The sequence below is a fragment of the Anolis sagrei genome, chromosome 11 (assembly GCF_037176765.1).
Source record: "Anolis sagrei isolate rAnoSag1 chromosome 11, rAnoSag1.mat, whole genome shotgun sequence".
In the NCBI taxonomy this organism is placed as follows: domain Eukaryota; kingdom Metazoa; phylum Chordata; class Lepidosauria; order Squamata; family Dactyloidae; genus Anolis; species Anolis sagrei.
The window spans coordinates 14,747,499-14,765,204 of NC_090031.1; the positions used below are offsets into that span (position 1 = coordinate 14,747,499).

The 17,706-nt window shown below is 42.7% G+C and overlaps 1 protein-coding gene across 2 annotated transcripts in view; it reads right to left on the reverse strand.

The window, feature by feature from the left end:
• The window catches only part of COL27A1 (collagen type XXVII alpha 1 chain), a 213,135-nt gene that overhangs the window by 151,881 nt on the left and 43,548 nt on the right, over positions 1 to 17,706 (reverse strand). For both annotated transcript variants that reach the window (XM_060757312.2, XM_067471901.1), the window contains 4 exons: positions 9,629 to 9,682; positions 9,455 to 9,508; positions 3,476 to 3,520; positions 1,730 to 1,783 (listed from right to left, as the gene is read on the reverse strand). In XM_060757312.2, coding sequence (XP_060613295.2) covers positions 1,730 to 1,783; positions 3,476 to 3,520; positions 9,455 to 9,508; positions 9,629 to 9,682 — 207 coding nt within the window. The remainder of the gene's footprint in view (positions 1 to 1,729; positions 1,784 to 3,475; positions 3,521 to 9,454; positions 9,509 to 9,628; positions 9,683 to 17,706) is intronic.

The following is a 17,706-nucleotide window of genomic DNA, read 5'->3' on the forward strand; positions in this document are numbered from 1 at the left end:
ACGGGCCACAGTGGTTAAACCGTTGAGCTGCTGAACTTGCTGACCTGAAGGTTGGCAGTTCAAATCCATGGGACAGGTTGAGCTCCCACTCTTAGCCCCGGCTCCTGCCAACCTAGCAGTTTGAAAGTATGCAAATGTGAGTATATCAATAGATATCGCCTGGGCAAGAAGGTAAACAGTGCTCCATGCGATCATGCCAGCCACATGACCTAGAAGGTGTCTACAGACAATGTAGGCTCTTCGGCTTAGAAATGGAGATGAATACCTCCCCCAGAGCCGGAAATGAAAGAGAAAGCCTTTGACTTTGTGTATTTGTTTTCATTGTTTCAAGGTATTGAATGTTTGCCTGCATCTGTATAGATGCTGGAATCTGCCCTGAGTCCCCTTGTGGAGATAGGGTGGAATACAAATAAAGTGTTGTTGAATGTGATTTGACTTTTAATCTAAACTTTAAAGCAGCTGCCCAAAAAGCACAACCAATCTGGAAGTTGGAGTTCAGCACATTGGGATGCCTTTTAAAGTTCAAATGAAACCCCAAAGCGGATTCAGTGTCACTTCTGAGAGCCACCACTTTCTAAAACCTTGTAGAATATTGTTAGACTATGAAGGCCAAGCTCCTTTACGTTACAGAACAAAAAAGGAAGGCAAGGTTGTAATTGTTGGCCTTGCCAGGGGAACCGCATGGCACAGGTGATGGTCCAAGCCAGTCTTTCCAGACCGCCTGACTCCAACTCATAAATACACTGTACAAACATGGAAAAATTCCCTTCCTGGCAAAGAAGATAATGGCTTGATCTTTTCTTTTTCTTTTTTTTTTCACTGCCACTGTGTGAAGGAGGAAAAAGTGCAAACACTTGGTGAAGGACTGTCACGTGAGCAGAGTGCACCAAATGGCTTGGGCATTTGGACTGGTTTTCATTTACTTGCTTTTCATTTACTTGCTTTTTTAGCATTGAAAACTGCTAAGAGTATTATTTCTGTCTTTAAAAAAAACACAAATGGACCATCTGTGTGAGTTTTCATGAAGAGCACCTCGATCCCATGATTTAACATTATACCATTGTTTCTTACCATGCAAAAGCAGCCTAAAACACCTTTTCTTGACTGGCTAGGTTTTTTTGGTGCATAGAATAAAAACAATACAAACACAATAAAGAGGGCTGTGGTAGCACAATGGGTTAAACCCTTGTGCTGCTGAAATGCTGACCTGAAGGTCAGCAGTTCAAATCCGTGGGACAGGGTAAGCTCCCACTGTTAGCCCTAGCTCCTGCCAACTGAACAGTTTGAAAACAGGCAAATGTGCATAGATCAATAGGTACCACTTGGCGGGAAAAGGCACAAAGACACTCCAAGCAGTCATGCTGGTCATACGACCAGGAGGTGTCTATGGACAATGCAGGCTCCTTGGCTTGGAAATGGGGATGAGCACCACCTTCAGACCCAGAAATGAAAGGAGAAGCCTTTGCCTTTGTTTGGGTCTCATTGTATGTTATTGTAACAAGACATTGAATGTTTGCCTGTGTCTGTTTATATGCTGTAATCCAATCTGAGTCCCCTCAGAGAGAAGGGTAGAATATACATTTATTATTATTATTATTATTATTATTATTATTATTATTATTATTACCAGCCTCCTCCGCAACTATAGAGTATTACGGTTGTCATCCACCTGCATCCACCCTACAACCCCTTCCCTATGCTGTGCACAGCACAGTAAGATTTACTGCACCTGCCTGCCAGGATAACCTTTGGCACCTGGGTTTCCATCGGGTCCTTGTTCACCCTGTTCAAAAAACATAAAAGGGGAGGGGGCAGAAAGAATTATGCTTGATTGCACAAACAGGCCATCCTAACAATAACATTTCATGAAGCTCTAAGTACACTTAGAAAACCAAAGGATGCACTACAGCAATGGGCTGCAGCATGGCATGCTCCCTGCTTCAGCTTCCATTCTGCTAGTATGTTATGTCCATCAAGTGTGCTCAGTCTTCATTGGCAATTTGGGGAGTCTTTCCACTTTCTTGCTTTTGCCCCACCATTCGTTAAACCCTTGTGCTGCTGAACTGCTAACCTGAAGGTTGGCAGCTCGAATTGGCAGGACAGGATGAGCTCCCACTGTTAGCCCTAGCTCCTGCCAACCTAGCAGTTTGAAAACATGCAAATGTGACTAGATCAATAGGTACTGCTTCGGCCAGAAAAGGCACAAAGATGCGCCAAGCAGTCATGCTGGCCACATGACCAGAAGGTGCCCACAGACACAGGCTCCTTGGCTTGGAAATAAAGAAAGAACACCTCCCCAAAATCGGAGATGAGCCCCACTTCCAGAGCTGGAAATGAAAGGAGAAGCCTTTGCCTTTGTCTCTGTGTTTCTGTCTCATTGTATGTCATTATAATAAGGCATTGAATGTTTGCCTGTGTCTGCTTATTTACTGTAATCCGCTCTGAGTCCCCTCGGGGAGAAGAGTGGAATATAAATATATTATTATTGTTGCCATTGTTATTATTTTTTAAAACAGATTTTTATTTTTTACAATACAAAATATACATACTGTGCACACACAAAACATTTACAATTCCCACCATGAGTATTGTTTTCTTTTACATATTCATTTCTTTTTGAGACAATCATTATATCTTTATTTTTATACATTTCCATCCTGTATACTATATAACATTTGTATCTTATTTCTTATGGCTTGATCTCCGGAATGATTCATAATATAGTTCTTTACCCTTGTCCATCTTTCTTCCATTTCTCTCATTCTATTTTCATTGATTTTTTAAATCATTTAATTTCACATTCATAATTTCAAATTCCATTTGCTCCACCATATATTGGTACCATTTATTTACTGTCCATTTTGATTTATCTTTCCACCTTAATACTATTATTGCTCGTGCACATTCTATTATTGCTTCTTTTATTTCCCTTTTATTTCCCATTTCCTCTCTTTCCCTAATTTTCTTTGTTATGACCCACTCATTTCCTAGTATTTGATTTGACTCATTTTGTATAGTCTGCCAAAAATCTTGTACATTTTCATATTCCCACATCATGTGCAACTGTTATTATTATTAACATTTGTATCGCATTAAAATTCTCTCTCTCTAGGGATATCCATTGAGTTCTCCTCTGTACTGGCCCTCGTCGATATCTGGTGTTTCTTGTTTGTTTGTTTGTTTTGTGGGTAGGAAAGATAATTTTCTATCTAGTTTGCAGCATTTTCTGTGAAGAAAACAATATTTCTCCATAGTCATATAATCTTTTATGCAAGGAATGCTGCTTTCTGTTGTGAAGGAAAACCCCTATACATTTCATGTGGAATACATCTGAAACTGCAAAGATCCCCAGCAGTCCAGGATTCTCCTCGTCAGGGTTTCCTGACATGTTTACGATGATTGACTATTTTTCCCATCCTTAGCCAAAAAAAAAAAAAAAAATACACAAAAAGGAGATACCAAAGCAAAACCTCACCTGGTCTCCGGGATGACCTGCTGGGCCTAGATATCCTTTCTGTCCCTGTTCAAAATATAGGTTGAAAAGCTGTTGTTGTTGTTGTTAAAATATTTTCCAAACATTAGAGGTACTGTCACATACGGACAAAGCAATGTTCCCAAGGAGAAACACCAGGAAAAGGATAGAATAGCTTGCTAAATTCCAGGAGATTTCTGGAGATCTGGTTGGCCACACTCCATTTACACAACACCCTCGTGGAAGACTTTTCTAGCAACCACTCTTCCTCCCTGCCTCCTGTTCTACTTCATCCTGGCAAAGAAAGGACGGTTTGGAGAAACTGGGATGTCAAGGACCACAAAAACATCTCTGGAGCCCTATCTTTGCTCTTTACCAAGCTTTCCATATATATAAAGTGATAATCTTTGTTCGTCCCATTAGAGTCAAATGCTTTGCAGGAGCTCATGGAAAAGAAGGCAACTGGGTGTATGCTTGCCAAACATGAAAGACAACCATCCCAGTGCAGCCTCCTTTAATAGGGAGCTGAAAACCTTCCAGCTCCTGTGTGGGATCCAAAAAAGTACTTTACATTTCTGATGGCATAGCAACAGGATCGGAAGCAAAAGTCAGATCTGAGACTACTGCGTGCTTTGGCCGTCGGGGAGTATCAGATGTCGGCAAGCCTTCAAGAAGACAATCTGGGTTCTTCAGTTCTAAGAGAGGTTGCCAAAGCCATCCAAGGAGTCCCACAAAGCCACAGAACCATCTGGCTATGTCCTGGCCAATTGCAATGTTCTTTCAACCACAACTGGCTCCTCCGCATTGCCTTTGGGTTGGCCAGGATCCTAATGTATGCCATGCTTTCCTCGTCCTTCTTCATTGAAATTGTTGGTCTGTCTTTCTGCCTCACTATCTGTTCTTTGTCTTTTGCAACCAGGCGACAGCCATTTTCTGTGAAGATGAAGCCAGTCCAACACTAATTGATGAGTGCCCCAAACCAATTGGCTCCTGACCCATGAGTAAATAGGTCACTTTGACATCAGCTGGTCAGTAAGCACTGCATGTCCTTCTTTAGGGTGCAAGCTATAAGTCCATGCTGGCTGCAGATGAGGGAGGTTGTCAGTCAACACAACCTCCATCATCCACTTCCAACCCATGCATTGTGTCAAACTGTACAAGGAACTGCAAGTAAAATCTCGTTCATTGAGCCTGAATGCAATGAACTACAGCAGTTGTGATTAATTTTTACCAGTAGAAACAGAGAAGGGACAGAGAGTTTCGTCTATGCTGACAATCATGTCATCACCACTCAAGAAGAGAGCTTTGAAATGGTTGAACAGAAGCTCTCCAAAGCTTACTGCATATTACAAGGAAAACCAGCTGATTCCTAATCCATCTAAAATGCAGTGTGAAACACATCTTACCATATTAAAACAGTGGATGTGGCTCTTAATTATGCATGCCACATTATCACAGGATACCTAAGACCTACACCGCTGGAGAAATTATACTATTTAGCCAGTATTGAACCACCTGACATCCATCCGAAAGTAGCAGCCAATAATGAAAGGACCAAAGCAGTGACATCTCTGGCCCATCCTCTGTTCAGGTATCAGCCAGCACGCCAATGCCTTAAATCAAGAAATAGCTTTGTAAAATCTACAGAGAAACACCTCAGCATGTAAGAGTCCAAAAGTGGCGGGCTGAAATCCAGAACCTCAATCCATGGCTGATACCAAATTAGAGACTCTCTCCTGGGCACACAGAAGACTGGGTGACTTGGAAGGTGCTGAACAGACTGCACTCTGGGACCACGAGATGCAGAGCCAACCTTAAGAAATGGGGCTACAAAGTAGAGTCCATGACATGTGAGTGTGGAGAAGAGCAAAACACAGAACACGTACTACAATGGAGTCTGAGCCCTGCCACATGCACAATGGACAAACTTCTAACAGCAACACCAGAGACACTCCAGTTGGGCAACTACTGGTCAAAGGACATTTAATATAATGCCATTTTAAAACTTTTTTTGTATTTTTAAATACATTACAGCTATACCCTCAATTCGCTTCTGACAAGGTAAATAAACCGGAAGAAACATCCAAGTTGGTTTGTATCGTAAGACTTTTGAGTGAAGGCTCATATGCTAATTTGTATGAGCACACAACACACACAAAACCCACAAACCCAGGCCTGCGCTTATCACAGAGGAAGAACATTCTGGGAAACTCTGATCTGCCATTCATATTGAGAGCTACCCATACCATCAAGGGAAAAAAGGTCACCCTGATTGTTTGGTCAGCTGTCTCATATAATTTTGTAAATGGGAAGAAGAGGGTTGTGGGCAAGCCGGAGTGGGAACAGCCAAACCACCAGTGGGGCTGAAGCCCTGGGAAATCATGAGGCAGACATACCTTTTGGTGTGAACTGTGGCACACAAAAAGAACACATTGTGGCTTCTCCCCTCCTTTAAAAAAAACTCAGAAAGGGGAAAGCATTGAAATATTCAAGGAAAATGGCTCCGAGGCAGCAGAAAACAATATTGCTGTCAGAAGGGCTCTGTTGCAGCACATGTTTCGCCACACACACACATACACTCACAATCAATGCCTCGAGCTCATACGTTGACCTGCCAATTGGGTTACCTCATGGCAGGAGCATCTGGTCAGTGTGAGAAAAGCATGACATGTACACACAGTTCATGTCTCTTCTCACTGTATGGTATTGATTTCAAACACATTTCAAACATTGAAGGGCCCTTCAGAACAATTAGTTGCCCACTACATTGAAGACCTGGTGGTTTCAAAAAGCCTTTGAGAATGACCAGTTCTAGTACAGCCCAAACATTGTTGAATATGGCCTTATGCTTCCTACCTATTACCCCGGTCATCCCTCTAATAGGCCCTGGAAATGAGCAGCCACAAACCCGTACCTGCTATTGTCGTTAGCCTGTTATAGCACTGTTCTTACTTCCCGGCCCCCTCATATTTTGAGTTTGCACTAGCCTTGGTCCAGCTTTTAATTGCTCTGAATAGGCAGGATTATTTTTAATATACATGTGTTATTGTGATAATTTTATGCTTATGTTATTTTGTTAATTTTATGTTATGCTGTTTACTTTGTATGTTTCAGTGATGTACTTGGAAACAACCCTGATTCCCCCTCAGGGAGATAGAGCAGTATATAAATAAAGTTATATTATTATTATTATTATTATTATTATTATTATTATTATTACATTGGAAATAAGTGAGGACATGGATTCGGCTTAACCAATCGTCATGATTGGTGGTGCAATGGTTTAAATCCTTGTGCTGCTGGACTGCTCACCTGAAGGTTGGCAGTTTGAATCCACAAGACAGGATGAGCTCCCGCTGTCAGCCCTAGCTCCTGCCAACCTTGCAGTTTGAAAACATGTAAATGTGAGTAGATAAATAAGTACCGCTTCAGCTGGAAAGAAATCATGCCAGTCATACAACCAGAAGGTGACAACACAGGCTCCTCGGCTTGGAAATGTCGAAAAAATCCTCCCAAGAGCCAGAGCTGAGCACTGCCTCCAGAACCAGAAATGAAAGGAGAAGCCTTAGTCTTTCTCTGTGTATGTGTCTCTCATTGTATTGCAACAAGGCACTGAATGTTTGTCTGTGTTTGTTCATATATATGCTGTAATCTGTTCTGAGTCCCCACTAGGAGAAGGGCGGAATATAAATTAACTGTATTATTTTATTATTATGATTAATGTTTACATCTCTCATATATAGTTATCAAAAGTGTAGGGTCCACATTTGAGGGATCTCTTGGTGAGCCCACATTTGCCCTGTTTATTCCCTTGCCATCTCTGTCTTGCCTCAGTTCACATACTTTACATCATGAACATGCCATGAGAAGTTACCTCCTGAGACTACTTTTACCTTGTGACCGTTCTCCCCAAACCTAGTTGTTGTGCACCTTCAAGTTGCTTCCGGCAAACATATAATATCCATGGCCAAGTGAAGATAGTGCAGAAAATGAAACCATCTTCACAAAAAGAATCTCATTTTTCAGTCCCTTTGAAATTAAATGTTCTTCCCATCCTTAATAATTCCTACTAGTTCTAGGGTCAGAGAAGCAGATGGCAAAAACAGAAGAATGGCCTGCCTCAGGAGACTGTGCTTGCTCTGACAATATTTCACAACAAGAACAACAACAAACATTACCTGAAAGCATTTTAACATTTACACAAACCAGCAGCCACTGCCAGAAAGGACAGGGAATTTCATCTATGCTGACGATCATGCCATCACCACTCAAGCAAGAAGCTCTGAAATAGTTGAACAGAAGCTCTTCGAAGCTTTAGGTACTCTTACTGCCTATTTCAGGGAAAACCAGCTTATTCCTAATCCATCTAAAATGCAGACATGTGCATCTCTAGCTCTGAGGATTACCTGGGAAGGAATACAACTGGAGCATTGCAGCACACCAAAATATCTGGGAGTTACTCTGGACTGTGCTCTGACTTCTAAAAAGCAAAAAGTGGGTGCTAGAAATAACATCACACAAAAGCTGACTGGCACAACCTGAAGATCACAAGCAGACACAGTGAAGACATCTGTCCTTGTGCTGTGCTACTCCGCTGCCCATCCTCTGTCTGGTGATCAGCCAGCAAACCAACTCTTTAAATCAAGAAATAGCTTCCTAAGATCAACAGAGATACTCGCAGGAATACCTCAACAAGCAAGAGTTCAAAAGAGGCAGGCTAAAACCCGAATCTCAATCAGTGGCTGAGACTGGATGAGAACAGACTGCACTCTGGGACCACGAGATGCAGAGCTAATCTTAAGAAATGGGGCTACAAAGTGGAGTCCATGATGTGTGACTGTGGGAAAGAGCAAACCACAGACCACTGACTACAATGCAGCCTGAGCCCTGCCATGTGCACAATGGAGGACCTTCTCGCAGCGACACCAGAGGCACTCCAAGTGGCCAGCTTCTGGTCAAGGGACATTTAGTATAATGCCAAGTTTTTGACTTTGTTTGTGGTTTTTCTATACATTATAACTGTATTCTTAATTTGCTTCTGACATAATAAATAAACCCTACTAATAATAGTTTATCCCAAAAATTGCCATCTTACTACTTTACCTCATGACAGTTCTTCTCACATTTGCCCTATTGACCGCGTTACCACAGTTCTCTTCTTTGACTATCTTACTGTAGAACAGTTTTCTTAGAACTTGTCTATCAAGCCACTAAGTCTTCCCCCAGCCCCTTTAGCCCCTCTGTGACAAATTATTTTTTTCTAATTCTGTCTTGCATTCAGCCAACTGGTTTTCGGGATATTGGCCGTTCTCCTAAAAACATGGAGGCAAACAGAGCAGCTTGTCTTCAACTCAAGGTGTTTTCAATGGGACTATGCCAACAGAGGCTCTTTTTTCCCCGAGAAATACTTTCCCAACAGCTTTCTCTCCCTTTTTAAAAAAATTTAGGAGCCTAATAAAATACAACTTCCATCCAAAGATTCTGTCTGGTAACTTCGCTCCTTTGCCTACCCATTTTTTTGAAATGGATCTGAATGAGATTCAATGGTTAGGTGTTGGGAGGGATAATTAATATACCCCCGAGGACAGGACCACAATCCAAAATGCTCTTCACAGGTTATAGAGCTGGGCAAAAACTAACAAAATGTGTTTCAACAGAAAGAAATGCAATTAATTGCATAGATATAGGGTGGGTGATGCCTGTCATGTAAACAGTCCACGTGAAAGGGATCTAAGTGACTTGATAGACTGCAAGAGGAATATGCGTCAACAGTGTGATGTGGCAGCTTAAAAGCCAATGCAATTCTAGGCCGCTTCGAGAGCCTTAGTTCCACTCCCTTCTGTGTTGGTTAGACCTCACCTGGCAGACATGGACATGAATTATCATCAGGCCTAGTACAGATATTCCAGGACTCCCTCCATACGGTTCTCTAATGAAAACTTCCTGGGATGATGACCAAAACCAAGCATAGAGAGCACTTACCTTCCTACCAGACTGTCCAGGAAGCCCAGTTAGCCCAGGTAAGCCCACATCACCCTGTAAGCAGAAGCAAAAAAGGTTCCACCATTTTTTGTTTTTCAATGCATTTTTGTTTTCAAATGCAAAACATTTTGCCAAGCCAGTTAGTAGATGAGCAAACAACCCCTGCAGGCTTACCTTCTGTCCATTCCGTGCTTTTCCAGGAGACAACCCAGGATCACCTTTTTGCCCCTAAAACACAGAATGAAACTTAGTACCTTTTTGAACAAAACTATCACCCATTGAGCTATGACTTCAAACCCATAAAGGAGACAATTGTCAGCACCTCCGCCCATGCCCTCCCACACTATATACAGCCCTTCCATTTTCCTGAGACCCAGAAGACAGGTAGCATCATCATCCCTTCTGCCTTACAGAAGGAAGGAACGGCTCCTCAGCATGGAAGATGGAGTGACAGCACCTCCTTGTGGCTGGAATTGAGCACAGCCTCCAGATGCCAGAGATGGAGAAAGATGGGAAAGCCTTTACCTCTGTTTATGTATTGTCTGTCCTTGTTAATTGTATAACGGCATTGAATGTTAGCTGTATATATGTTCTGTAATCTGCCCTGAGTCCCCTCAGGGAGATAGGGCGGAATATAAAGTATATGATGAAGTATATCATTAATGCTTTTGTGGTTGACTCAGTACAAACTTATGATTGTAGTCCTGGGATTCTCTAAATAAATAAATGTGTTCAAGCAAGTCTGTATTCTGCTATATATTTTCACCCTTGGTGTATCTGTTAACACAGAAATTTCACCCTAAGCTGTCTAATCACATGGGAGAAACTGAAATGTTTACAGAGCTCCTGGAATATCCTCATTAGAAAATTGCTATCACATGGATCAGAAAGCATTCTCTTTCTTTCCGCCAAGTTAATCAGTGTTTTCCCAGTAATGGGGAGGAGAAAGAAAACAGCTGGATGAGCAGCAGATCCCATTAGTTTCAGTGCAGTGTGTCACTTTTGTTTTAGAGTTTCTTCCAATTCCCACAATCTCTACTACTATTTTTTCCCTCTTCAGTACATATTCCCTCACTCCCTACAACACACACATGCATGCACACACACACATTCCAATTTGGGCCAAGAGGAGATTTGGGGAGAGTGTTTTGGAGCAAGAGTGCAGAGCAGAGTGCTGCTGATTCAGTACAGATGTCGCTGCCCAAATTCTGAATGAAGACTGACCGGCTTTGCCAAGCAGTAAATGAAGTCATGCAGATAATTCCTCTTTGCATGCAGCTGTTATCATAGCTGGAGTTCCTTTATGTGGCATCTTTGGTTCAGGCCCTGGGAGCAAATTGCCAGCTCCTTTTTAGTGCAGGGAGTGGCAAGGAAATGTCCTGAAACTTGGGGCTTGCTGGGGAGGGGCAACAGAATGTATCTTTACAAAGCAACCCAGTCAATCAGCTCTTCATTATGACACTTTTCCTTACTGGTAAAAAACAACAATCCTGGTGTAAGAATGAGGAGGCATTTGCATAAATGAGAGCTATGTCCTTAGGAGGTAAGGCAATTTCAGGTGGCTGCTGTTTCTCCACAGGGGCTCAAAAGAAAAATTGCAAAAGGGACATAGCACATTATGCCTTAACTCAGTGGTTCTCAACCTTCCTAATGCCGTGACACGTTAATACAGTTCTTCATGTTGTAGGAAGTGAAGGGGCGGAAAAAAGTTAGCGATGTCTCGTTTCCTAAAATAATTGGAAATATGTGTTTTCTGATGGTCTTAAAAGGGTCATTCGACCCTGTGAAAGAGTCATTCGAACCCCAAAGTGGTCACAACCCACAGGTTGAGAACTGCTGCCTTAGCTGTTTTGCTCCACTCAGGGTTAACTCTCTCAAAATGGAGGAACAGACAGGCATTTTTGATATGGGAAATGAGCACAAAACAACAGAAAAGCCCATCTTTGGGGAAAAACACTTTTGGTGGGATTACAGCTGCCTGAAACTTCCTAGACAACATGGCAACCGTGGCTTAGGGGTATGGGCAGAAGTAGAATAATAAAGTAATGTCCATTCAGCAAGTGATCCAGGGACCAGGTGGTGGGTTGTAAGAGTTGTTGATTACTCAATTCAGGTCAGATTAGGTCAACCACAGAGTATCTAGGAGGATGAAGAGAGAAGGAATGGAGTGGTTGTCAGCTGGTGCAGAAGTATGTCCAAATGAACAAGGTTGGGAAGAATTAAAACAGAGTCAGAAACTGTAGCCAGTAGACTTGAGCACGGATTTGTTCAGAGCTGCTTCCTTTGTCGCTTTCAGTTCTTCGGAAATTTTGGGAGCCCGCAAAGGCAAGGGCCCTCCTGGTACAAAAACCCACCAGCAACTAAACCAAGTGGGAACCCATCTTGGCTCCTCCTCCACTTTTCAGAAGAATGCAGATCTCCTCACACAGCATGCTGAGAACTGCCGCATGCTCTTTGCATGGGGTTTCCCTGGGAGCCCTGTCTGTTGGGCCAACTGGAGGAGATTAATGCCATGACATGTCTCACGCAAACTGAATTTATTTAATGGCACAATTGCCTCCATTTTCTCAGTTCTGTCGTGTTTCAGTCCGATTGCCTGCTGGTGCCAGTCAAGATCAGGGAAACATGAATACAGAAAAGCATTGGCAACTGTGGGGAAGGAAGGCTGAAAGCAACAAAGCTGAATATGCCCAGCACCTTCAGGCTTTCCATATGTTTTGTTCTCCATATTATCTTCATAGCCATTCTCCGAACCTACCCCAACTTGTCACCATCTTTTTTAAAAAATGAGGCACCCAGAACTGAGCACAGGACTCCAAATGAGAAATAGAATATAGCAGGACTTTACTTTCCTGGACTTGGAAAGTATGCTTCTGTTAATGCAGGCTAAAATAGCTCTCATCTTCATTCAAACTTCCAGCTGCCAAAGTCCAGAATCCCAACGGAAGCAAACCCTCTCTCTATCATTATCAAAAACTAAGGCCAACCCAAAACTACAGGAAACATTGGAACATGTCAGTCCGCAGGAGGGCCGTAAGCCTTGTTCCATTTTCCGAAGCAAGGGAGAGACCTCCACCCACCCGGTGAAGTTCCTCCCATCCCTAGTCAGCCTCCAAGCTGCCATAGAGGTCATCTGGAAAGAAAGTGTTTCCTTCTCTGGCCAGCCAATGAGACAGGCAACCCCTCTCAACCCAAACAGATGTGGTTGTCAAGTGAGAAAACGATCTGATAACAACAACAAAAAGCTTCACCAACCTGACATGAAGACACCCCAGGTTGCCAAAGGTAACAAAAGCAATCCAGTCTGACAGACAGATAAGCAAGTCCAAGATGACAGTGAGGTGGGGTGTACAATACTATACAGTCCAAGTGCTATAAAAACAAATAAGAAATTCCACCGGCCTCAAGAGATGTAGCCTGGTGCAACTGTTTGCCATGTGGCCCCAAATGTATGTAAAGTCACACAGCGCTCCACGTTGATTTAACTTTCTGGAGAACTTCAACCTGGAAGCAAACATCTGCTGGCCACCACACCCCTTTCGCTTTCTGTCAAACCTAATTAAACACAGGTTTTTGCCCAGCCACTGAAGCATCCTGTTCCTATCAACAGATTGTTAAATCAGCAGATCTTAAGCATCTTATCACCTGCCCATCCCCCCCCCCCCCTGTGTGATGAAGAATTAATTTACATCATTCACTTTCTTCACACTATCTGGTTCAAGAATGCCTGTGTGTGTGCTTTCAATGGATGGTTTCTATAAAGCAGGAAGTGTCTTGTGACTATACCCTACAACATCTCACAGCTGAAAATTGGGACATGTGTGACCAGGCAACATCAGAGTGTGGTCAAGATGGCAAATGTTATTCATGAGGAAGAACACACAGGCTAGACAGGCTCCTTTCTGGGTCCATTTCAATCTGGTTTCAGGCCAGGCCATGGGACCTTGGTAAACTTGGTGGATGATCATTGGTCACCTTGGTGGATGATCTATGAAGAGAACTAGACAGGGGGTTTCAAAACTGAAAGGAAAGCATTTTTCTATACCTTCCCACAAGATAACAGTTTGTTATCCCTCTTTTGTTGTAGCCGAACTGTTTGCCTCAGTCTCTGAAAGTTCTGCCTCTGTTTACTAAAACGTCATTTTCTGTCCAAGGTTTCACTGTCTTTTTCTTCATTAACTCCTGCACCTGACAAATCTATCTCAGTATAATTCTCAGACAGTTGTTCTGAGAAAAGTGGTGAGAGAGGCCTCTCTCAGAAATGTGGCCTTGTGAATCTTCCTGAGACAGCTCAGGCCCAAGCAACCCTTCATCCCCAGTGCTAACAGAACCTGGCCCAGGAACCAGAACATCATCCCCATTCCCATCAAGAACATTTCCATGATGAACATCAACATGAACATCATTCCCATCATGAACATCAGACACAATCACAGGGTGACCAGGCTGACATACAACAATGACAGCCTGTGTTGGATGGGGTCACACTACCCCTGAAGATACAGGTCTGCAGTCTGGGAGTGATCCTGGACTCATAGCTGAGCCTGGAACCCCAGATGTCAGCGGTGGCCAGGGAACGTCTTTGCCAGCTGTGCCCATACCTTGAGACGCCAGATCTGGCCATGGTAGTCCATGCTTTAGTCACATCCCACTTAGACTACTGTAATACTCTCTACTTGGAGCTGCCTTTGTTAGCTGCAACTGGTTCAGAGATCAGCAGTCAGATTACTAACTGGAGTGTCATACAGGACTAAATACAAAATGTTGGTTATTACCTATAAAGCCCTAAATGGTTCGGGCCCAGACTATTTGAAAAACCACATCTCTGCATGCAAATCAGCACAAGCACTGTGGTCTACAGAGGAGGTCCTGCTCTCAGTCCCACCCCTGTCTCAAGTGCAACTGTTGGGAACGAAAGAGAGCCCTTCTCCGTGGTAGCCCCCCTATCTCTGGAACTTTTTGAAAGCTTTAGAAAACCCACCTGTGTTCTCTAACTTATGGAAAGGAGGATGATGAAGTAGGTTTCTGAAACCCGCTCCATCGTGGGTTTAAGCCCTGTCTGGAAGCGCCCTCTATGCTGGGAATAATGACTGATAACAAGTTGATTTACACACACTCTGAGACACATCTTGATTTTTGAGGACTGCAGGTGGACTTTGTATAAGGCCAGCAGCAAATGTTTAAAGCTTTTGACAGCATCGTATAAAATAAAGAGTTTTTTAAATTAAAAAAAAACACGAAAAAGCATGATCTGGAAGTCATCTGCGAAAACCTAAATACAAAAGGCTATAATGTAAGTGGGTTGGGTTTTTTGTGTATTTTTATGACTTTGCTTTTTTTTTCCAGACTACAACAGTGCTTTTTAAATTCAGAACAGCTGTTGTCCGCCAACACATCTCCAGCGCCTAATTTTTAATCAGACTGAGGCAATGGGCCAGTTTCGGGCTTTTTTCTTTCTTTCCTGTTTCTGTTTGAGAATTTCAAGGGATTTGGAGACACTGTTGGAGCACATGGGGGAAGGGGGGAAACTGCATGCAAGGAAGGCAGTTGCACTGTATTTTCTTAAAACTGTTTCTAAAGTGTTTCTAATTTGGCTACTGTTTTACCCTCACAATTGCAGAATTGTATGACTATGCCAGGCAAACTTGGGCCTTCCAGTTTTGGATGAAGTTTTGGACTTCAACTCCCACAACTCCTAACAGCTTTAGGCCCTTTCCTTTTCCCCCTCAGCCGCTTCAGCTCCTCAGAGTGGACAAGAGCAAAGTGGACAAGAGCACGAGGCACAGAGGCTGTTCCCTTAAAGCCCCAAAGCCCTGTACTCTCACGCTAGCACTCCCTGTGGCGCTAGTTCTCAATAATAATAATTTATACCCATAATAAAAAGTTATATCGATATATATAAAAATGCTCTGTGCATAATGAGTATCCTAAAAACAAAAGAACCAATGAATGAAATCACACCAAATTTGGCAACAAAACATCTCACAACACAAGGAGTGACCATCACTCAAAAATTATGATTTTGTCATTTGGGAGTTGTAGTTGCTGGGATTTATAGTTCACCTACAATCAAAGAGCATTTTGAACTCAATCAACGATGGAATTGAACCAAATTTGACACACAGAACTCCCATGACCAACAGAAAACACTTGAAGGGTTTGGTGGGCATTGACCTTGAGTTTGGGAGTTGTAGTTCACCTACATTCAGAGAGCACTGTGGGCTTGAACAATGATGGATCTGGACCAAACTTGGCACAAGCACTCAATACACCCAAATATGAACACAGATGGAGTTTGGGGGAAATAGACCTTGTCATTTGGGAGTTGTAGTCACTGGGATTCACAGTTCACCTACAATCAAAGAGCATTCTGAATCCCATGAATGACAGAATCAGGGCAAACTTCCCGCACAGAACCCCCAGGACCAACAGAAAATACTTAAGGCCATCCAATCCAACTCCCTTCATCAGGGCAAGAAAACATAATCGGAGTCCTCCTGACAAAGAGCCATCCAGCCATAGATAGATAGATAGATAGATAGATAGATAGATAGATAGAGATAGAGAGCTGTAGTTGCTGGGATTTATAGTTCACCTACAATCAAACAGCATGATATAATTGAAAACACAGAAAACACTAGAAGGGTTTGGTGAGCATTGACCTTGAGTTTGGGAGTTGTAGTTCACCTACATCCAGAGACTACCATGGACCTAAACAATGATGTATCTGGACCAAACTTGGCATGAATATTCCATATGCCCAAATATGAACACAGATGGGCCAGACTTCCCACACAAACCCCCCACGATCAACAGAAAATACTCAAGGCCATCCAGTCCAACTCCCTTCACCAGGACAAGAAAACGTAATCAAAGCCCTCCTGACAAAGAGCCATCCAGCCATAGATATCGATAGATATGATTCACACACACACAGATATAGTATCATAGATTTCAAAGGGACCCCTGAAGAAGGACAATTATATGTTGCATATTCCAGAGTAGGCAAACCAGACACTCTCCACATCAGCACTGACAAAGAAACAGCAAGAAATACTGTTTACCCACAAGCATAAAGAAATTACATATATTAGAAACCAACACTTTCTCATTACTTTATTTTCCAGATCAACAGACTGGGCCACAGCAACGCATGGCAGGGGACAGCTAGTCCATAATAAAAGTGAAAATGTATATGCATGTGTATGTATGTGTGTACATGTGTGGCTGGGATGCTCACTTCCACAGACAGGCTCCCACTTCCACAAAACAACTTCAACTCACAGTGCTGAGGAGCCACCAAAAGCCTTCCCCCCAACGACATTTCCAATGGCATTTCAGGTTATGACAAGCACCCAACCCCTACCAATGTCCTCCCCAAATACCATACTGCCCCAAGTTTCTTACTCTCTCCATTGGTGTGGAATTTGCATGACCCCACCCACTGCCTCTTCCTTAACCCTTTTCTACTCTTTTCAACTCTGTCTGCACAACAAATAGAACAGAACTAATCAGCAACTAAACATACTTGAGCAACTAAGCACATTGGGTACCCAAGGTAATAGTAATAATAATAAACTTTATTTATATCCTGCCCTATCTCTCCATTGGTACTCAACTTAATGCAAAACACCTCTCATACATGAAGATGATGACTCTTAACTCAAGACACTCTTAAGTTGGGATTCTCTTAACTCGAGGTTCCACTGTATTCCTTTATGGCTTCTCTCCCAGCTATGGGAGAGAAGGCCTAAATATCCTCAAAGGATCAGATCCCATCAGATCTTGAGAGCTAAGCTGGTTAGCACTAGGATGGGAGTCTGCCAACACAAACCAGGGGCTGCAGGCTATATTTCTGAGAAAGGAATAAGCAAAACCACCTCTGAGGATTCATCACCTAAGAAATACCTATGCAACTAGTATGGTAAACATACAACTTCAAGACACTTGAAACACATATACAAGGGAGAAAGTCCACTTAGCCCACTCAGGCTATTTTTGCAGCTATCCATCATTTCCCAAACCACCTTCTCTATCCTCCTAAAAACATTGCGAATTGCCTGGCCTTGAACCCCCTTGAGTGACAATTCCTCTTTGACCTCCACTGGAAGGTCTTCTAAAATAGTAAAAGTCATCTTGTTCTCAATCAAGAAATTGATTTAGGACCATTTCCAGTTTTTGTTCCTTCTCCCAGTTTTTGTTATTTCACCCAGCCCATGAGACCCAGCAGATTCTACAGGGGAAAAATGTCC